At 40.9% G+C, this 23,223-nt stretch overlaps 2 protein-coding genes across 2 annotated transcripts in view; both read left to right on the top strand.

Annotated features, from left to right (window-relative positions):
- Nucleotides 1-6,948, top strand: part of LOC306978576 (5-hydroxytryptamine receptor 3A-like) — a 40,116-nt gene extending 33,168 nt beyond the window's left edge. Inside the window, exons 8-10 of the mRNA XM_079577212.1 lie at nt 4,853-5,026; nt 5,095-5,198; nt 6,718-6,948. Of these exons, the coding sequence (XP_079433338.1) occupies nt 4,853-5,026; nt 5,095-5,198; nt 6,718-6,942 (503 nt within the window). The 3' untranslated portion in view covers nt 6,943-6,948. The remainder of the gene's footprint in view (nt 1-4,852; nt 5,027-5,094; nt 5,199-6,717) is intronic.
- A 4,101-nt stretch (nt 6,949-11,049) lies between these two features.
- arl3b (ADP ribosylation factor like GTPase 3b) lies at nt 11,050-17,086 on the top strand. The gene is made up of 6 exons (XM_079577523.1): nt 11,050-11,120; nt 13,370-13,513; nt 13,593-13,709; nt 13,827-13,877; nt 16,599-16,784; nt 16,867-17,086. Exons 1-6 carry the CDS (start codon nt 11,118-11,120, stop codon nt 16,912-16,914), a joined length of 549 nt encoding a protein of 182 aa, XP_079433649.1. The 5' UTR covers nt 11,050-11,117; the 3' UTR covers nt 16,915-17,086.
- Nucleotides 17,087-23,223: the final 6,137 nt, after the last annotated feature.

Raw genomic sequence — 23,223 nt, 5'->3', positions numbered from 1 at the left:
GTTTCGTTCTTTTAAAGCTGAATCCAGGACGTACAGAAGAGAACAAATTGACAGACATACAGGCAGGGGAGGCATGATACCCCTGCCGGGGTCGGCCCGATGTTCCCCCGTACCTCGGGGAACATCGGACCCTCCGAACGCCGGAGGGCCCAGTGTTCCCCGACCGATGCAAGCAGTGAACACGCCCCCGCCTCTCTCTTCACCGCTTGGCACAGAGCGGCCCTGTACGCGCGGATAATGGAGCAACAAGCGGCTTGGTTTCGCTCATAACTAGCCTACTGATTAGGCTACTTTATAACATACTATAAGTCTTGTAGATCTCGCATTGTAATAGCCTACAACATTTTTGTACAACCTCAGAATAAGAGCGTGTCGCAGTTTAGCAACACCAAACTCACCCACAGCCGCTTTTCTTTTTTGTAAACAGATCTCCCCCGTTTATCCTCGCAACCTGCTTGATTGGTTCGTTGTTGTAGCTCGATCGTGCGTAAATCCATGTTTTTTTTTCTTGTGATTGTCCGTGAGCCCCAGCGTAGTCCATCATGCGGCGTGCGGAGAGCCAGTGCAGCGGCTCATGCCTTATACACATTAAATTAGGGATCTTTTTACGAATGGGGCAACATGCAGGACGCAAGAAAGCGTCCAACATGTGAGGACACTTTCTTGCGTCCTCACTCCTCTCCCAGTGCCGCCGCCTGTCATGCGCGCATTACGCACTGTGCTTTGGCCATCAGACGCTCTGAGAGGCACCACTGAGGCCACTGAGACTGAATGACGTTGAACTGTATTTGCGCCGCTGTTTTTTGACATAAAAACGATCCATAGCCTATATTAAATGAGAACGCTGAGGAAGCGCAGCAAAGGAAAAGTGATCGGGGCTTATGGCACAATTACGCGGCACCGCGGGTGGACCTGTGAACACCTGATTTTGTCCAAGCCCTCCCCACGGTCCTGATCATTCAGTGTTCACTGCCTCTCCCAGGACAGAGACATCTGCACGGTCTGTACCTTTGTCTGCAGGACGCGCACATCTGGCTGTCTCTGTGCAGATGCTGCATCGTGTACCAGTTCCTTGTGCCTCGACATGTCATCCCTACTTGCACCCTCCGCTGTGACTGGCTCACTACAGGCTAACGTAGTGTTGGGGCATGAGTAGCCTACTTATATTTGCCGATGATTGTTTTACGTTTTGCCTGATGAATGAAGAGCGCTGCATTATGCCTGTGCGTAAGTCTACCCTGATCGCATGCAGCGTTGGCACTTGTATTGACGGGGGAACATCAGGACTTTTTAATATGCGAGGTACCGATGTTCCCCGGGTCCGATGTTCCCCCGTCAATACAAGTGGGGGAACATCGGTACGCACCCGCTGCTGCCAGGACCCTGCAATTACATTTAACATGAGTACGGAACAATGCATTTTACAGGTGCCTTAGAAAACGTACCCGCATGACAAGACACAAGCTGCGAACACGCTTACCATCGAGGCGTGGAAGTTGCGTACAAAGTTGACGGCCTTAAGCCTACGTCGCCGGCTTGTCGCTCCCGACGCGACGCACAACCAGACAACCCCAGACTAGCCGCTAGCGAAGCCTCGCAGCAGGTGTGACGTCAGAGAGGTGAGAGGGCAGGTGATGGGGAAGAGGCCCCTTTTATAGTGCGCCCCCTACATTCTATTGGCTTAACGCACCTACGACACCTACCTCACCTCACTACATTGTCTCTTGACGAAACTCACACAATTCTTTTATGATTAAACCCACAAGGCCAAGATTTCCTGTGAGGTGATTCCAGCTTAAATTACACAAACAGTGCACATTTTATATTGGAAAAAATGGATTTATGTGACGTTTCTGTTCACATTCACCAACTCAATTTCAATTTCTTTATCAATGAATCAAACTTTGTTTATAAAGCGCTTTTCATACCAAAAGTGCTTTATAGTTTACAACATTTAAAACAATACGCCTGGCTCACCCTCTCATATATATTATAAATTAGGACTAAATAAATAGATTAGTCAGTTAAAGCTAAGCTAAAAAAGGCGGGACTTGAGCTGCTTTTAGGAATAACTAGGAGACCCCTGAGGAGGAGCGAAGGGGCCGTGAAGGTTCATAAGGTAAAAGCAGTTCTGAAAGATAAGAAGGACCAAGACCATTAAGACATTTAAAAAACATTAAAAGAACTTTAAAAACGATCCTGAAACACACGGGGCCAATGCAGCGATTCTAAAACCGGTGTGATGTGGTCCCGCCTCCTGGTCTTCGTCAGGACTCGAGCTGCTGTAAACCTGAGATCCTCTTTTTGGGAAGAGCAGAAAGCAGGGCATTACAGTAGTGGATGCGACTGGTGATAAAAGCATGCATGAGCGTCTCCGTGTTGGCCTGAGAGAGAATGGGGCGGACTCTGACTCTTCTTTAGATGGTAAAAACCTATCTTTGTGATATTCTTAATGTGTGGAATAAACTCCAGCTCAGAGTCAAAGATCACGCCCAGGTTCTTCCCCTGTGAGGAAGGATTAATAGACGGTGACTGTAGTTTGGGTAAAAGTTTCTCTCTCTGGGCCGATGATCAACATTTCAGTTTTGTCCTGGTTAAGCTGGAGAAAGTTTTCTGCCATCCAGGATTTTATTCTAAAATGCAGTTAAAAAGTGCATCTCTTGGCCTGGTGTCATCAGGAGACATGGAGATGTATAACTGTGTATCATCAGCATAACTGTGGAAGTGACTCCATGGCTGTATCCGAATGTCCACACTATTTCCTATATAGTGACTATATATAGTCACTATATATCCCATAGTGCTCACGCCATTTTGTAGGGGTGTCCGAATGTCCAGAGAGAAAAAAGTAGTGCACTCGAAATTTCCCACAATGCATCTCAAAAAGTAGTGAGCATCGATGGTCACTAAACGGGTCAATATAGACCACAATGCATTGCAGAGTGTGAGAAGAGCCTGACAGAGACAGGTCTTTGAACTAAACAACACGACTGAAGTAAATCAGCTGTTTCAGTCGTGTGTTTGTATTTGTCATGAATAAACAAACTAAATGTAAACGGTTGCGGTGAAAAGATGCTAACGTTAGCTGCTAACCTTTAGCTGGAGCTGTTAAATGACCGACAGCTTCCTCTCGAATAATCCAAGCCATTCACGTAAAATCCATGTGAAGTAAAAGCGTGTCTGACTCATATTAATCCATAAATATTCCACTGTCTCTGAGTTTGGTCTTTATCACAGAAATACTTTATTCTCGGAGTTTATTGAACTTTTAGCAGATGTAGTCACTCAATCTGCTGGTGCTTCGGACACCGGGCTCTGACCGACTTTCAGCGTCTCTGAGCTCACGCTGGGGTGATTTTTTATTTTTTCCTTTTTTTGTGATGATAGTAACTCCTGTAAAAGTGCCAAAACAGTTGTTCTGTTTCATAAAATAAATGTTTGTAGCAATAAATAAATTCAGATTAAAAAAAAAAAAAAACATATCGTACATATGACGTCACCGAGAGGAGCATATACAGATTAAAAAACACTGGGCCTAAAATGTAACCCTGGGGCACACCACATGTAATTCCATGGACCTCAGAGGAGCAGGTATCCACACTCACCATGAACGTCCTGTCTGTGAAGTAGGAAGTAAACCATTTCTGGACAGCACCGGACATTAACCCATGAGGGGGAAACTTTATCCACTGCATTAGGTTAAAGAATCCTGTATAAAATGAGAATGTCTTGTACTATTTTGAAGATATTACAATTCACTGAAATCAGCCATTTCTGTGAGGTGATACACCGTAAATTCTCTAATACTGGCCTGTATTCCATTAGTGGCCGGGTCTCTGAGAGAAGCCGGGTTCACGGCTGGCGGAGGCAAATTAAAGCCGGTCTCTAAAACAGGCCGGGGCTTTTATTAGAAACTATAGCAGTAGAAATATTCCCCATGTTAGGAATTAGTCTCATACTGGTGTAAATGAAAACTCACGTGCAGGAAGTAACAAACGGGAACCCGGGCCGAGGGGGACGCTGTGGAGGAGCTGATCCGAGCGTAACTTTGACACAGATTTAGGCTCTTTTCAAACCTCCTGTGACGATATTTGGAAACAGGGCAAACAACGAATGTTGTGTGACCCTCCAGGGTTTTAATAAAGTCTCCATCTCGTCTTCAAAGCACGTCCAGCTGCTCCGTGTGCAGGTCAGTCCCACGCCTCAAAATAACTCCTCCCATCAGCGCGAGCGTCTCGTCTTCTCTCGGGTCAGTCTCATGATCGATCACAAACACAAACGCTCCGTCTAAACTCGCCTTTTACACAAGATAACAACAAATAATCCGGTCCGCGGTAAAAACGAAACAGAAACCTGCAGTGACACTGATGTCAAAGCTCCGCTAACAGCAACGAAACACTTCCTGTTGTCCCGACAAAATAAAAGACGTCAATGTTCCAGCCGCTGGGAGAGGGTTTGAAATGTTCATTAATAAATGAACCTAATATTTTAGGTGCAAATGGACACAAATCTCTTTTTTATTCGTTTTCCTGGTCGTCCGTTTTGCTCAAATAGAAATAAAGGCCTGTCTCTAATTGTGGCCTGGTTCCAATAAAGGCCTGGTCCTAGATGCCCTTGAGTAAATAAAGGCCCCGGCCGATATTAGAGCATTGACGGTATATAATGCCAACACTATTCCAAAGTATTCTCTCTAACACTTTTGCTCAAGTCATTCATCTTTTTTATTTGAGCAAATATTTTTACAATATTTAAGCAGATGTTTAAAAAAAACAACAACACATTTTTCTTATTTTTGCCCCAATTTTTCCTCGTTTTCCAAATGTTCCTGTAAAACACAAACCTCTCTGCACAGCCATGTACTGCATCGGGATCTTCGCTCTGATGCTGCTGAGCCTCTTGGAGACGGTGGTGGTCATGTACCTGATGAAGAAGGACTTCCACGAGGAGAAAGCGGAGGAGAGGGCGGAGGAGAGCGCCGGCTGTTTACCCGAGGACGACCACGGCATGTTCCACGTCTTCCGCCGAGGTAAAAGCGAACGCCTCCTGCAGCTCGAGCCGCCGAGTCGCTACTGCCCTGGTTTCCTGTCCTTTCAGACCGGACCCACAGCTCGTACCTTTACGACGGCTCCTCTGGAGAGACGCCGTCCGGACTGTTGGAGGTCGACACGGTTTTTCAGCACAACATCAACCAGCTCAACGTAAGAGACTCGCGCTGCCTTCATGTGCTTGTACTTGTGGTGAATGCCGCTTGTCGAGTGGTAAATTGCACATGAACGCCACAGCACACAATCCGGGTTTATACAGGCAGAAGCAAGTCAATATAAGTGGGGATTAAACAACTCGGAGCCGCATTAGACGGTTCTAACGCACGACGCGGAGTGGAGTGTTGTTATTCCTGCATTATAACGTCTAATGCGGCTCCTCGTTGTTTAATCCGCTTATACCAGGGTCCCACAAACGTAACATTTATAATAAATGTCTTTTTCATTGACTAAACTCACTAAATCTGCCAGACTACGGGACTATTTTGTGTGGGTTATTAGCCGGTCACTGAAGGCTGGTCTCAGAGCGAGTCATTCTCCGCAGCTATTACGAGGATCTCAGTCAGGCTCAACGACACAACATCAGCACAGAATCACAACACAACAGGACTAACCCGGAAACACTTTTCCCTGGAAGTAAACACCGATATGCGGCACTCGTGGGCAGGAGTTATTTCACTTTTACGCTGTTTAACCTGAAGCTAAAGCTAGCTAGCTCAACCAGCTCAACTGTTTATGGAAACAGCTGCGGTGGAGTCGCTCACACCTGGGCCCCCCCAACTGAAACTTTTATGTTTGACTTTACTAATCCAGACAAATATGCTTCAATGCAGGATCATTTTATGTAATGAATGAAAATGATGAATAGCCTTAACCGTTTCCAATAGAAATGTAAAGCTCATATGTTATTAACAGTAGCTAACCTAGCTGCTCACTCTCCTCTACAAACATTTAGCAAACCTTTTGTTTTGGCCAAAAACGTTGAAATTAACACAAAATCCATCTCATACGTTCCTGTCAGTCACTAATTACGCCTTTATCTGATTCAGCTGTGTCAGGCGTTGCTATGGCGACGCCACAGCGGAGTGATATCCCAGTGATTTAACTACCGGACTACGTGTGCGGTTACACCAAAATAATGCACCAGCCAATCAGAATCCAGTATTCACCCAGACCATGGTATAATGCTAAATAATCATCACAAATTTCACTTCTGAGGATTTGCAAACCTTTCATCAGACAGAGTAATGTTATGAAGTCATGACAGAACAAAAAGGTGGGAAACTGCGCCCCCGTGAGGCAGGGCTGAGCAGGGACAAGCCGGCTCAGTTGTTGGGCTGATTCTTTTCACAATCGAGATCAGGCTCAAACCGTTCACCTTAAAGAGCCGTTCAAAAGAGCCGCTCGGTCGTGAACGCTACATCACTACTGTGTTTTTTAATGAACAATAAAAGCATTTGGAGCCAGACCTTTAAGTTATTTTTGGCACCTTCTGGAGTCGCCACAAGGGGGTGGTATTGTGGCTTTCCTCACCCATTGGGCCAGACACAAGTCCCATCTGAAACCAAGTCTGGTCATTGCTTAGAAACCAAGCCGCGATTGGACACTTAGAGGTGAGACTTGTTCAGATGAGCTGCTGCCTGTGTCCTCTCTCTGTCCCCTCTGTGTCCCCCAGGAGCCCAGCGTGAAGGTCTCGGAGGACTGCTGCTCCCTGGAGAAGATCCTGGACGAGCTGAAGCGCGTGGAGCGAGCTCTTCTTCACCTGCGCAAGTTCCACCAGGAGGAGCCGGGGCAGTGGACGCGATTCGCCAAAAAACTCAACAGAATCTTCTTCATCCTGTACATCGCGGTGGTCGTGGCGTTCCTCGTCTACATCTACATACAGTGGAGCAGTGGCTGAGCGGGTCCCGGGACACTTTAAGATGAGGCTCATAGATGGGAGCAACATCAGGCACTTTGGCCCCTTCTGGAACAATTAGGAGCTATTTTTAGGGCTTTTTCCCCCAAAAAACTGATCAATCTTGATTTTCAATTCGAATAATTTCTTTCATAATGATTCATGAGGCTCAAACAATAATACATGTTTTCCTCCAGTTTCATTTAACTCATGGGGCATTTTTGGGGAAACAGCTCCACACGGTGGCCGTTTGCTGTATCACGCCCTTTATGACTTCTTTAACCCCTTAACTCCCACCTGAACCGAGCACTTTTTCTCCAGTTTGGCCTGACCCCAGTCCAAAAGCTTCTGGAAAAAAGGTGTGAAAATAGCAGCAAAACTGAGATGAAAAGAATGATGGAAATGTGACAAAAAAGTGAGAAAACATTGACAAAAAAGTGACGAAAAATTGATGAAAATTTGACAAAAAATGACCAAAAAAATGACAAAAATGTGATTAAAAATGTGACAAAAAATGGACAAAAAATTACAAAAAAATTGACAAAAAATAGATAAAAAAATGACAAAAATGTGACGAAAAATTGACAAAAAAAAGACAAAAGATTAGACACAAAATTGACAAAAAATGTGACCAAAAATTAGACAAAAAATGTGACAAAAAATTAAAAAAAAGACATAAATGTGACAAAAATGTGATACAAAATTGACAAAAAATTGACAAAAAAATGACAAAAATTTGACAAAAATTTGACAAAAAATTGACAAAAAATGTGACAAAAAATGAAAAAATAGACATAAATGTGACAAAAATGTGATAAAAATGTGACAAAAATGTGACAAAAAATGGAAAAAAAATGACAAAAAAAATTGACAAAAAAAGTTACAAAATTGAGTTGAATATCCAACAAAAAAATGATGGAAAAAATCTGATGACGTGAGGAAAAAGATCCTCTCGGTCCAGGCGGGAGTTAAGAGGTTAACCTGTTAACCTCTGCCTTAAACAAGTGCATTTTAAAAACTGATCTAAACTCGACTGTAGCTTCATTAATAACAACGGCTTACACTTGTATTGCACTTTACAGGCCTGTGTCACAAGTTCCTCAAAGTCCTTCATTATTCATTCACTCCACACTCGGTGGTGGTAAGCTGTCATTGAAGCCACAGCCGCCCTGGGGCAGACTGTCCATTTACCACGTGGCTATATAATGTGTTGTTCATATCCTGATGCCCCCTAGTGGCTAGAATGAGCATTCTGGTTATTCTTTAACCTCTTAACTCCCGCCTGAACCGAGAGCATTTTCTCCAGTTCAGCTTTACCCAAATCCTGTAGGCCAGTGTAACAGCTTTTTATGTTGGGCAGGCATCTCATTGTTGTCAAATTTTCGTAACTTTTTTGTCACTTTTTCGTCAAATTATTCGCATTTTTTGGTCAAATTCGTATCACTTTTTCGTCCATTTTTTCTCCATTTTTCGTCAAATTTTTCTCACTTTTTTGTCATTTTTTTGTCAATTTTTGTCATTTTTCAAGCTGGAGAAAATGTGCTCGGTTCAGGTGGGAGTTAAGGGGTCTAAAATTCATAACTCCGAATGAGAATGGGCTAGACCAGGGGTGCCCAAAGTGGGGCCCGCGGGCCAAATCTGTTGGCCCACCAGAGAGTGACCTGTGGTTAATACTAACTCTCTTCCATTCATTCTCAAAGGTAAATATGGATGCAGTACACTTTTTGACCACCAGCGTCAAATTGGGGGCGCTGTTTCACTCCTTTCACAAAGTTAAGGAAACACTGTTGTGGTGTCTTGGTATTTATCAACTACAGAGCGTTGTAGCATCAACTTTCACAGTTTTCCAACTTTTATTGCAAAGGCTGTTGACATTAACAACAGTATATGTTAAAAACTGACTTATAAAAGAATTGATGCTGAACTGACACTTTCAAAATAATCTAATGTGGCATTTTCTTTGAGTGAACGAATGAGGTAAAGTAAAGTAGGTAAAGTAGGTGCTGTAGATACAGGTGTTTTTTGTGAGTTTTTTGCACTAAATTGCTACAATGGTTGATTTTGTTCTGATTTTTGTTACCATTTGTTTTAATATAGCATGTTATTTGCATAGATAGAATCAAATGCAAAAACATTAAAAGTAAATCAAATAAAGTAACTTTATAATTTGAAGTTATATGTGTTTTTCGGGCTTGACATCGCTGTGTTTGGCCCACGACTCACAGGCACTTTTTCATTTTGCTGTACAGGGCAGGGGCTGGATTATGTGTGACTCCCCTGATCTATAATATAATGTTTGGAAGATGTGCAAATTTACAATATCGAGGTTTTGTCCAGTGCCAAGAAATGAAAGACGATCTCTGCCCATTCGTTTCATTGAACAAGAGCTGCTCTTTCACCCAAAGGGGGCGCTAACCTTCTCTTTTAAGTCGGGAATCACCAACCAGTAGCTCTCCAGCTCATTCTAGGTGACTCGCCAAACAAAGAACACAATCTGCAAACATTTGGGTCAATATAGTAAAGTGCAAGGACAGAACTCGTATCATTGATGTTGCTCCCAGCTATTGTTCACTAAAAGTTAAAGTGTATAATTAAATCTTTGCTTGTAAACATTTATTTGTCAGTAAATCACAGCTATACCTTGTTGTAAAGTGTTGTTTTATGTAGGGAAAACTCCAGGATGTAAAAACAGATCAGTGAATAAAAAAGCTCAGGTTTTGTCAGAAAGATAAGTGTTTAATGATCTTTTTATTTGTTGTGAAGCCTAAATGTGTCCTGACCAGCTTTTTGACCTTGTTGTGTTACGTCGTTGTACTCCTGCTGCTGAACACGTGGATTTCGATGAATAAAGTATAAAATAAATCTGTTCACCTTTTTATCTGTCACAGTAATGTCTCACACAAAGCTTTAAAGGAGTTCCCAGACATGAAAACTACCTGGGTTTCCTCATTTAATCTGGATCACACTGCAAGAAGGGAGGAAAAAATATCACAGTAATATTGAAAATGTGTATACTGTTTAACCCCTTAACTCCCACCTGAACCGAGCACATTTCCTCCAGCTTTAACCCAATCCAAAAGCTTCTGGAAAAAAGGTGTGAAAATAGCAACAAAACTGAGACGAAAACAATGATGGAAATGTTAAAAAGTGAGGAAAAAATGGACGAAAAAGTGACAAAAAATAGACAAAAAAATGACAAAAATGGACACAAATTTGACAAAAAAGTGAGAAAAATTTGATGGAAAAAATGGATAGAAAAGTGACAAAAAATGGACAAAAAAGTGATAAGAATTTGACAAAAAAATGCGAATAATTTGACGAAAAAGTGACAAAAAAGTCAAGAAAATGTGACAAAAATTAGATGACTGCCCAACAAAAAAAGTGATGAAAAAGAGGAAAAAGATCAATTTAGTTTTGTAGGTCTTTCAAATGAGGTGTTACACTGGCCTACAGGATTTGGGTAAAGCTGAACTGGAGAAAATGCTCTCGGTTCAGGCGGGAGTAAAGAGGTTAAGTGTTGCTAGTTTTGCATTGCTTTGTATTAAAACATTTATGCAAACACAAAATAATAGAATGCGTTTTCTGTTGAAATGTAGACTCATATTTTCAATGCATCATGGAAAACTTATAACTATCTAAATTTTATTTTATTTTTACTTTGCTGGAGACGTTAGACTGCAGCTTCTATATTAAAGGGGCTAGATGCAAGTTAGCCATTTTATACTCACTACTGCCACCTCAGGTCATACGTGTAACTGCAGCTTCTATGACGGCACTTCAGACCGGAAGTAACACCTTTCTGAGTGACAGTGCAGGATTTTAGAGGCAGTTGTGGTGAACAGGTCACATTAGGACATGGCTGGAACGTGTAGGGGGAGGAAAATACATAACTGTAACATTTTTAAACTCCGTATAGTCCCTTTTATGCTATGTGGGATGAATCTTATGTAAAAAAAAAAAAAGAAAAAAAAAAACTTATTTTATTATAATACAATGTATTGTAAAAAGTATTATTATATTTACTATATGATATAATATATAATAATACAATTTAATTATATAATTTAAAAAAAGAAGGAAAAAAAGCTAAATATGACGTGTGCCGCGTCAGTGTGTGCGTCCTGACGTCACGGCCCCTAGTAACCGTCGGCGGCGTCTCCAGGAGCGAAGGCAACAAGATGGTGAGTCCACTTAACTGTAACATTTTACCTTTTTACTACAAAACTCCCGCTCCGGACCCGCTCGCGCTCTTCCCCAAACACCCGGGCCCTCCTGTGGTCACGTCCGCGGGGAAAGGAGCCCTGTTCGCCGGCGTGTTTACGGCGAAGTTGCGGGTGTTGCTGCCTTGTTGCCCCGCACAGCGCTACAGTTATCAGGGGAGATTAGCCTGTAGCAGCTAGCTCGCTTTAGCATCTCGTAGCGCTGTTTTTAAACCCCGGCTGCGGTGAAAGCGTAAGCCAATAACGCCGTGAAAAGAGGACGTGCGCGGCTGGAGCGCGGGCGACGTCGCAGTGCGGTTGTTTGTCACGTTTGGCTCGGTTTTAAACGCGGCATCGCTAAGGCCTGTGTGGATGAGAGATGAGAAACAGCGCTCCCTCTGTTTCTCCTCCGCGCGCGTCACATGATGGAGCCGAACTGCGGCGACAGCAAAGGACAGACCCGGGACTCAACCAGGATCAAACCAGGATGGACCAGACCAGACATAGACCCTGACAAAGCAGAGGACTAAACTGATGCTCTTCCATCACTCTCATCCTGAACATCACCGTCATCATTACTGTCAGTGTTTGAAAGCAACAGAGCTTCTAGATCAAAGGCAACATCTTGAATTAACCTCTTAACCCCTTAACTCCCACCTGAACCGAGCACATTTTCTTTAGTTTGGCTTTACCCCAATCCAAAAGCTTCTGGGAAAAAAGATGTGAAAATAGCGACAAAACTGAGATGAAAACAATGATGGAAATGTGACAAAAAGTGAGAAAACTTTGACAAAAAGTGACGAAAAATTTATGAAAAAGTGGCAAAAATGTCACAAGAAATTGACGAAAAAATGACAAAAAATTGACGAAAATGTGACAAAAAATGACAAAATTTTGATAAAAAAGTGACAAAAAAAGGACAAAAAATGTGACAAAAATATGATTAAAATGTGACAAAAAATGACAAAAATGCGAGAAAAAAAAATGACAAAAAATTGATAAAAAATTGACAAAAAAATGAAAAAAATGTGACAAAAAATGACAAAAATGCGAGGAAAAAAATGACAAATTGATGAAAAAATGACAAAAAAATGTGACAAAAAATGCGAGAAAAAAAATGACAAAAAATTGATGAAAAAATGACAAAAATGTGACAAAAAATTACCCCAAAAAATGACAAAAAATGTATTTATAAAAATGACAAAAAAATGTGACAAAATGAGTTGAATACCCCACCAAAAAAAGATGGAAAACAAATTGATGACATGAGGATGTGAAAATTTTGTAGATCTTAGCTTTCAAATGAGGCGTTACACTGGCCTACAGGATTTGGTTAAAGCAGAACTGGAGAAGATGCTCTCGGTTCAGGCGGGAGTTAAGAGGTTAACCCCCGCCTTAACTCTGTGCATTTTCTCCAGTTCTGCTTTACCCAAATATAAAGGCTTCTTGGCTGGAGCTTACAGCCTATAGCCCAGTGTAACGCCTCATTTGAAAGCTATGACTTACCATGTGTTGTTGTTTTTCTCCACTTTTCGTGCTGTTTTGTAGCTCAAGTTAGTCATGGGAAAATGGCCGACCTCCTGTTTGAAACTGTGCTTATTTAAAGTGCATGTCAGCTGTGTTAATTTCGTCGACTAAAATATTTAGTCTTAATTTTAGTCAAAGTGATATTTTTGTGACTAAAATTGGACTAAAACTAAATTCAAAGTTTTTCATGAGACTAAAACTATGACTAAAATGTCCAGATATTTTAGTCGACTAAAATAAGACTAAATAAAAATGAAAAGGAGAGACTAAAATCATCCAAACTTCTATTGACTCGTCTGAAAGAGCCTCAGATCATGTAAATCCTCTGTTAAAGGATCAGCTCTGAGCTTTGTTCATGTGGAGCAGAAACATGAAGCAGAGGAACAAGATTAAATATGATTATAATGAATATTATCAATGCAAAGTCGACTAAATTAGTCTTAAATTTAGTCGACTAAATTGGAGACTAAAAATTGAAACATTTTTTAGACTAAATCTCGACTAAAGTTCAATTACATTTCAGTCAAAAGACTAAGACTAAAATAATATATGTTGTCAAAATTAAGTTCGATGAGGTTTTATACCGGCCTATAGGCTCCAGGCGAGAAGCTTTTAGGTTTGGGTAAAGCCGAGCTGGTTAAGGCGGAGGTGAAGCGGTTGAATGACTGTAAAGCCAGAGCCCTGACGCTGCTTCTGCTCCTCAGGGATTGCTGTCGATTCTGCGTAAGCTGAAGAGCACACCGGACCAGGAGGTGCGGATCCTCCTGCTGGGGCTGGACAACGGGGGGAAGACCACGCTCCTGAAGCAGCTGGCCTCCGAGGACATCAGCCACATCACGCCCACGCAAGTACGAGCGCCTCCACGGCTCCATTACCAAAGCTTCAACCGACAACAAACCCTTTACACCTGGTCCCGTATCGTTCCAGGGCTTCAACATCAAGAGCGTCCAGTCTCAGGGCTTCAAGCTGAACGTGTGGGACATCGGGGGACAGAGGAAGATCCGGCCCTACTGGAGGAACTACTTCGAGAACACGGATGTCCTGGTCCGTGCACATGCGTTTAGGATCAGACCATCGACACTACGACTACTTTTCCCAAACACAAAGAACGTTCTGAAGCCTCGTCCTCTCCAAACCATAACGCCTGTGTCTCTGTTGCAGATCTACGTCATCGACAGCGCAGACAGGAAGAGGTTCGAGGAGACGGGACAGGTGAGGACGAGGACATTTCGACTGACAGAATCTTTTTTCAACAGATGATTAGTCGTCTCAGGAAATGTCGCAATAGATATTTCCTGTTTAAAAATGTTCAAACTAAGTATATTCCTCCCCCTACATGTTCCTCCATGTCCTCAGTGTAGAATGAGCTCAGACCTGTTCACCACAACGGCCTCTAAAATCCTGCACTGTCAGAAAGGTATTTATTCGGGTCCGAAGTGGCGTCATGCACGAGTTTAATATAGAAGCCGCAGTTACACGTATGACCTGAGGTGGCAGTAGTGAGTGTAAAATGACTAGCTTGCATCTAGTTCCTTTAACTAAATCATTTTCTAATGGTGTGATTATTCTTGACAGAAATGTCATTTGTAAACCATGCCAGAATTAAATGTAATACCTAAGATACAGAGGTCCCTCGTTTACCGCTGCAATCGTAGCTTCAGCCAAAGTTTTATCGTAGCAGTTTCAGCGTCAGGAGGCGAGTGTTGAGCTGAGGCGAGTGTTGAGCTGAGGCGAGTGTTGAGCTGAGGCGAGTGTTGAGCTGAGGCGAGTGCTGAGCTGAGGCGAGTGCTGAGCTGAGGCGAGTGTTGAGCTGAGGCGAGTGTTGAGCTGAGGCGAGTGTTGAGCTGAGGCGAGTGTTGAGCTGAGGCGAGTGTTGAGCTGAGGCGAGTGCTGAGCTGAGGCGAGTGCTGAGCTGAGGCGAGTGCTGAGCTGAGGCGAGTGCTGAGCTGAGGCGAGTGTTGAGCTGAGGCGAGTGTTGAGCTGAGGCGAGTGTTGAGCTGAGGCGAGTGTTGAGCTGAGGCGAGTGTTGAGCTGAGGCGAGCGCCACATGCGAGCGGGGTTTATTTTCGTGGAAAAGACAGTGCAGAGAAAGTTCACGTGGAGTCAGTCGGACTGTGACTCTGCGCTGATATGTTGACGGTCCACAGAGATCCGCTCTGCAGCGAGACGAGGGCTCACTCTGCGACAGCCAATCAGGACAGTGAGTGTTTTATCAACAAGCCAGAGCAGAGCCGGAGTTGGCCCTTCTGGGGCCCTAAGCAAAAATCCACACGGGGGCCCTACAGTCGCATCCCATGGTTATTCGACGAAGAGTGAATCCATTTACGGTAGGGCTGTGCAATTAATCGAAATTCGATTACGATTTCGATTATTACACTAAACGATCACAAAAATAGCATAATCGAGAACAAACGATTATTAAGGATGCCCTCCCGCTCGTCCATCCAAAGCGCAAAAAGTCCGTCCTGTGCGGTTTGTGTGACGCGTCTGATCAGCTGAAACACCAGCGTGACAGAACTGTAAATAATATCGTACTAATATGTTTTATACCAAACTCTTGAGATAACGTCACTGTTAAGAGCTCACCTTGTGCTGAAAGAACAGCTGTTTAGAAGCCTCGACATCCTTTGCTCAGGCACTGGTTTTGTTTAGTAGAAAAGTCTAAAACTCTTCTTCAGGAGCAGATCAACGGAGCTCAAACAAACTCTTATTACTTCATGCTGCTGAGATGATTGTTTCTGTTCCCTTCGTGTTTCACGAGCTAAAGGCTCAGGCTTTGGTCCGACATAAAAACATCAGCGCTGAGTGATGATGTCATCAGGCCGCGCGGCTCTGTTGGACAGGTGTGAGGGCTGGCCAGCAGGGGGCAGGTGTCCCTATATGATTAGTTTAGAAACAGCATATAAAAAAAAATGCTTTTATTGTCCAAAGAAAATGTAGTCCATAGTTGTTTTTTAAAATAATAATAAAATGAATAAATAAAATAAAGATTTTTTTTTTTAAGGCAACAAATAATAATTTTTTCTATAATCGAGCAGCCCTAATTTACGGTCAAAAACAGTTCCACTGTGCAGCAGTGCAGGGCAGAAGTGGAACATAATGACCTCAATTCAGGCCCCGCCCTCTGTGTGAGAACCACTAAGTCACTGTGAGACTGGGATTTAGGACGACTATTCACCTTATTCCTTGTTTTCCTGGCGGCGCCCACGCGAGCCTCCTGAATAAGGTGAATAGTCTTTTTCCCAACTTTTGAAAATGGTAAATGGTCCCAGTCTCTCACCTCTAGTCACTGACCCACAGTTTGGGAACCGCTGATTTAAAACTAACTGAAACCTGCACCTGACGGTTATTTCTGTCTGACCCCTGAGAATCAACCTGTGAGTCGCCCAATTTGTTATAGACTGTGCACATTCAGAGAACCAGAGTTACCGAGATCCGTGTGAATTCAACTCATCTTTGAGACAAAAAGGCCCCGAAACAACGCCTTGATTAATCATTGTAACAACACCGTAGTTTGAGATACGGGGCCCTTGCGGCGCCGGGGCCCGAAGCAACTTGCATAGTTTTCCTACAGGAAAAAACGGCTCTGAGCCAGAGAAAAAGCATGACAACATTAGCGTGAAGGAAAGACCCGACTACGACCGACGGTGCTGTCCACACCAAAGACCAGGACAGACTGGAGACACTCGCGTTGGTGAAACTGTGGGAAAGTCTGATGTTTTCATGGGGTCTTGATGACGCGAGACACAGAATGATGCTCCTCACCGTGAGCATTAAGAACTGTAACTGTAACGTTTCTACAGAATCCGTCCCAAGTGCGATTATTATTGTGTCAGTTTGATTTGTAATGAGCAGTTTTGCTGAGAAAGGCGCCCCCCCCCCCCCCCCTCCCCCCGTCATTCGCTGATGGGCGCTGGTGTCTGGTGTCCGCAGGAACTGGCCGAGCTCCTGGACGAGGAGAAGCTGAGCGGAGTTCCGGTCCTGATCTTCGCCAACAAGCAGGACTTACTGACGGCCGCGCCCGCCTCCGAGATCGCAGAGGGACTCAACCTGCACACCATCCGGGACCGCATCTGGCAGATCCAGTCCTGCTCCGCGCTCACCGGGGAGGGCATCCAGGTCAGAGCTCTTTGTTTATCTTTATTTCCTGATCAAATTAATTTTCCTGAAGCTGAATGGACGTTTCCTCGTCTGCTTCCAGGAGGGAATGAACTGGGTTTGCAAGAGCGTCAACTCCAAGAAGAAGTAGCTCCGCGGCGTCCAGCCCACGAGAGCGAGCTGACGGCGCCCCCTGGGCCCCAGAGCGAGGAACTGCACCTGAATGTACCACTACTGCTAACGCTAAGGACTCTATAAACTCTGCTATAAACTCTTCATGACAATTGTCGTGGTTTTCAACAAAGGATTCACTCTACAGTCTCGGCCGCAGACGGCAAGATCACGGGGCCGATGTTCTGACGAATAATGAACCGACGAATCAAATGTTTCCCCTGATCGTGGTCTAGAAGTGACTGGATTCACAAACCGGACACATTCATCGTTTGGAAGATCGTCTCCACTTTCAATATTATCTTGTAGACGATGTATTTCCCACGTCTGAGTCACGACTTTAGTTCAAACACGTGGATGTGTTTGAACTGAGGTCACATGACCAGTCTCATAAACGCGTCCAAAAGTGGAGACGATAATAAAATGATGAAAGGACTTTGGTTCAACAGCCCATGAAGACGGACAGAAATGCTAAAATTTAAAAGAAAAAAAAAGTGGAAAGATTGGGGGAAATTTCAGATAAATATTTGGGAAAAAAGGGAAAAATTTGAGGATTTTTTAAAAAACTATTTGGAAAAAAGTGGAAATAATTTAGGAACTTTGTGAAGAAAAAAAAAATGAAAAATTGGGGCTAATTAAAAAAAAAATGGGAATTTTTTTCCAAATTGGGGATTTTTTTTTTTTTTTAAGTGGAAAAAATTTAGAATTTTTTTGAAAAAAATTAAAATATTGGAAGAAAATTTTGAAAAATATTTGGAAAAAGTGGAAAAAATTTAGGAATTTTGTGGGAAAAAAATTGAAAAATTTGGGGTAATTTAAAAAAAAAATGAAAAAGTGGGGGGGAAATGATTTTTTATTTCCAAATTGGGGATTTTTTATTTATTTTTAAGTGGAAAAAATTGGGATTTTTTTTTTTCCAAATTGGAGAATTAAAAAAATAAAATAAAAAAAAGGGGTAAAAATTTGGAATTTTTTTGAAAAATATTTAGAAAAATATTTGGAAAAAACTGGAAAAATTTGAGGAAATTAGTGGAAAAAAACTTTGGGGGGAAAATTAAAAAATTGGGGGTATTTTTTGAAAAAATTGAAAAATCAGGGAAAATTTAGTGGAATTTTTTTTGAAAAAAATCTGGAAAAATGTGTGGGAATTTTTTTTTTTAATGGGGGAAATTATAAGAAAACGAGCAAAAAGAGTGAAACAATTGTGATTCTATTGAGAGGTTTTCATTTTGCCATCTGTGTCTATATTCAAAACGATGAGAGGACTTTCAGTCATGAGATGAATGGATGAATTTGGCAGGTTTGCGTCTCCAGTCACTTCCACATAATGATCAGGGGAAACATTGATGCCACCGGTTGAATAAAAGCCGCCCACCCCCCGCCCCCCAGTCCGCGGCCGACCTCGACCCGAGCGCTTCACACAGTCTCCGTCGGGACCTCCAGAGAAAAACCACTTCACCCTCCACATTCCCGGATATTTCCCCTCTTCCGCCGCTTCCGTCGTCCGAGGCTAAACTATTTTTCTAACGTCGTGTTTATTTATGGTGACGTAGAGCGCTCGCCTTTTCTACGCCACGGAGCGCACGCTTTGGCGTTTCGCGTTTCGCCCACGAGGGAAAGGTCCGGGCGGTTTTCCAACGCGTCCTTTCTGTGCGTGTTTATATGTAAAAAAAACAAAAACAAAAAACATAAAGAACGGTTTAAAGAGAGCGGTTTATGGAAGTGTAAATACGTAGAGCGCTGTAGGAGATTTTTACTGTGATGCTTGTACCGTCGCGTGCTTTTACTTTGAAAAAGGTTTGAACGATAGGCCTCTCCTTTTGATATTTCGAATGTATCTGTCAGAACTCAAGGTCACGTAATTCAATAAAGAACTTATAAAAGAGTGAATTCAACTTATAGTTTTGCATTGTTTTTATTTTGAAATTTAAACTAATTTCACTGAATCACATTGTCTTTATTAAGAATCTGAGCTTTAGTTGATATATTTCTAAACAGGGAGCATGTTAAAAAGACAAAAGGAATGTCTAAGGAGAACTTGACAAAAAGGAAATGGCTCTTTATTTGTTTAGCTCCTTTCACAGACATAGTCACAAAAACACGTCTAAAACTTTTGAAAACATGACTTAACATTTGTTGTAAGTAATAATTATCATTTTATTTCAGTGTAGCAGCAAATTTAATGAATGTTGGGCAGAAAAAATATGTTTATTTTTAAGACACTGACAGGAAGTGACATAGAGCTTAAGTGGTGACGTCACAGCTCTACTTCCTGGTACTTCCTGTGCAAGAAACTACAAAAAACTCTTTAAAACCACAATCAATATTTGTGAAACTCCACAGAGAGTTACTGAACAGACTTATTTATCAGGCCCATTAGCCAAACATGCTGAACCTGATCAATTCTAACGGCGTAGCAGCTACACTAACCCCGGAAGTAGTGACTTTAGTAAATATTACTTTTTAAGCGGCAGGTGCGGCATTTTTGGCTAATGGGCCTGATAAATAAGTCTGTTCAGTAACTCTCCGCTGAGTTTCAGAAATATTGATTGTGGTATTAAAGAGTTTTTTGTAGTTCCTCACACATCTGCAAACCCGGAAGTAGAGCTGTTTCAGTTTCAGAAATATTGATAGTTGTTTTTAAGAGTTTTTTATGTTTTTTCCTTGCATATTTGCCGGTATGCTAGGACTTCCGCTTCCGGGCCCTAGCATATAAAAACTTTATATTAAAGTTTTGATGCTCTAGGTCATCAAAATGTAAAAGGGAAAAAAAAAGTGAAACACAATTTGAAAAAAAGTGGAAAAAATTGGGGTCATTTTTTTTTTTTTTTTATTGGGGAAAAAGGTGGAAAAAATTAAACTTTTTGGGGGGGAAAAGTGGAAAAATTGGGGAATTTTTTTGAAAACAAAATTGGAAAAAGGGGGGGGGGGGAATTAAAAAAAAATGGAGGAAAAAATCCAGGGAAAAATTGGGGGATTTTTTTTTTTTATTGGTGTCATTATCTCTTTCACAACGTCTCTGAATGTTCTTTTCTCCTGATTCCCCAGTGTCTGGCCTTAACCATGGCTGTTTTTGAGAGAAAAGCCAGTTCTGACTGTATTGAGCTGAGTCCGGAGCTGGTCTGTGTCTGGTCTGTGTCGGGTCTGTGTCGGGTCTGTGTCTGGTCTGTGTCGGGTCTGAGTGTGAGGTGTTTCAGCAGCAGGTGAACTCACAGCTGCTCCTGACACTGTGTTTGAACAGGGATCAGTCTCTAAGGGCCCAAAGACACTCGAGGGCCACATGCAGCTCCTGACGACCGGGGGGCGGGGCCGACGGGGCAGCAGCTCTGACATCAGGAAGTGACAGACGAGCCGCACAAGAGGGAGAGTTAAAGGATTCACGAGCGCTTTTGCAGTGAAAGATACTTTTCTTCAAACAGAGTAGTACTTTCTACATTGAATACTTCAGTATTTTCACAAAGAAAACTGAACAGAGCAACATTTAACCAGCAGTACTTTTAGTTTCAAGTACTTTTACTCAAGTAATGAAATCAAGTACTTTGACCTGCTTTGCTTTAGAGGAAACAGGTTTTTACATCCAAGTTAAAGAACAAAACTGTTTATTTCAACATATTTTATTTTAGTTTTTAGTCTTTTGTCAAGATTTGGTGAAGTAATTCCCTGAACGTTGAGTCTCGCTTTAGACTAACATTGCAGGTAAATTTAGTCGACTAAACCTATTTAATCAACTTTACATGAATCATATTTATTCAAGGTCATCGTCATGTTTAGTTTTTAAAGCAGTTCTGTGTGTTTGTGAGGCTTTTTCAAACTGTCACGGATCATTTTAGCCTCTTCTATTTTAGTTGATGAAAACATCTGGACATTTTAGTCATAATTTTAGTCTCATTAACGTCTTACCTCCCACCTGAACAGAGCACTTTCTCTCCAGTTTGGTTTTAGCCAAATGTAAAAGCTTTTTGGAAAAAGTGTAAAAAAAAAAAAGTTAAAAAAAAGAGGCAACAAAAACGTGACAAAAACAATTAAAAATGTGACAAAAAACCCCAACAAAAAGTGACAAAAAATTATCAATAAAATGAAAATTATTTCAAAAATGACAAAAATAAATGAAAAATTGACAAAAAATAATAAAAATGTGACAAAAAAATAAATAAAAAATGTGACAAAAAATAATAAAAATGTGACAAAAATAATAAAAATGGGACAAAAAATAATAAAAATGTGACAAAAAATAAATAAAAATGTGACACAAAATAAATAAAAAATGTGACAAAAAATAATAAAAATGTGACAAAAAATAAATAAAAATGTGACACAAAATAAATAAAAAATGTGACAAAAAATAATAAAAATGTGACAAAAATAATAAAAATGGGACAAAAAATAATAAAAATGTGACAAAAAATAAATAAAAATGTGACACAAAATAAATAAAAAATTGACACAAAATAATAAAAATGTGACTAAGAAAATAATAAAAATGTGACAAAAAAATAAATAAAAAATGTGACAAAAAATAATAAAAATGGGACAAAAAATAATAAAAATGGGACAAAAAATAATAAAAATGTGACAAAAAATAAATAAAAATGTGACACAAAATAAATAAAAAATGTGACAAAAAATAATAAAAATGTGACAAAAAATAAATAAAAATGTGACACAAAATAAATAAAAAATGTGACAAAAAATAATAAAAATGTGACAAAAAAATAATAAAAATGTGACAAAAAAATAAATAAAAAATGTGACAAAAAATAATAAAAATGTGACAAAAAATTATAAAAATGTGACAAAAACAATTAAAAATGTGACAAAAAACCCCAACAAAAAGTGACAAAAAATTATCAATAAAATGAAAATTATTTAAAAAATGACAAAAATAAATGAAAAATGAGACAAAAATAATAAAAATGTGACAAAAAATAATAAAAATGTGACAAAAAAATAATAAAAATGTGACAAAAAATAATAAAAATGTGACAAAAAAAAATAATAAAAATGTGACAAAAAATGAATAAAAAATGTGACAAAAAATAATAAAAATGTGACAAAAAAATAAATACAAAATGTGACAAAAAAAGAAACATTTGACAAAAAATAATAAAAATGTGACAAAAAATAATAAAAAATGTGACAAAAAAAATAAAAATGTGACAAAAAATAATAAAAATGTGACAAAAAAATAAATAAAAAATGTGACAAAAAAAGAAACAAAAAATGTGACAAAAAATAATAAAAAATGAGACAAAAAAATAAATAAAAATGTGACAAAAAACTATAAAAATGTGACAAAAAAATTATTTAAAAAATGACAAAAAATAATAAAAATGTGGCAAAAAATGTAAAAAAATCTGACAAAAAAACAACAAAAATGTGTCAAACTGACAAATATGAGATGAAAAAGAATGTGAAAAAGTGACAACAATGAGGCAGCAACGCGAGGAAAAGGATCTGTTTTGTTACTCTTACCAATATGCTGTAAGCGCCAGGTGAGAACTTGTTAGATTTGGGTAAAGCCGAACTGGAGAAACTGCGCTCGGTTAAGGCGGAGGGTAAGAGATTAACAGCTTTAATTTAGTTATTTTAGTCACAATTACGAAATAACACTGGTACGAAATCTGGCCTGTGATGAGACTTATTATTATTATGATTTGGGATTTACTGTATTCCTTGAACTCACCTCACTCCCGTGCGTCTCCAGCAGGGGGCGTAAAGTGCGCTTCGGTTCACAGCCTCAATTCCTCTCACACCAAAACCGCAGCCCACACGTTTTTCCGCATTACTAAACCCTCGAGTACAATTTTGAGCATGAAAATAAACAAACATCGCTGTAACACACGAAACGCCCCGGTCACGCGCTTCGATTTGGAAATTTAAACGTCTGTTTTGAGTCAAGTCTCCAGTGAAATCCTCCCACTCGGACCCAGAGGACTCCCAGAGAACCCTCCCCCGGTCAGACCGATGGCCCCGCGATGATTTATTAACGGAATGTAATCAACGTGGCCAGGAAACGTGTGGGAGAAGAAGATTGTATTGTGTCATAACAGCCAGTGCGGGGGGGATGGGAGGGATGGGAGGGCACCTGACGCACGGGAGGAAAGGGGAGGTTAGTGGGCATTACCCTGCATTATGTATAGTGTTTGTACCACACAGTTTTTTACCACTTTATCAGCGAGTTAACCTCTTAACCCCCGCCTTAAAGGGACTATACGGAGTTTCAATGTGTTAAAATCCTCCTACATGTTCTCAGACCTGTTCACCACAACTGCCTCTAAAATCCCGCACT

This window comes from Gobius niger (assembly GCF_951799975.1).
Source record: "Gobius niger genome assembly, chromosome: 19".
NCBI classification, from domain to species: domain Eukaryota; kingdom Metazoa; phylum Chordata; class Actinopteri; order Gobiiformes; family Gobiidae; genus Gobius; species Gobius niger.
Note: the sequence above shows the minus strand (reverse complement) of the source record. Positions and strands in the feature narration are given on the sequence as shown.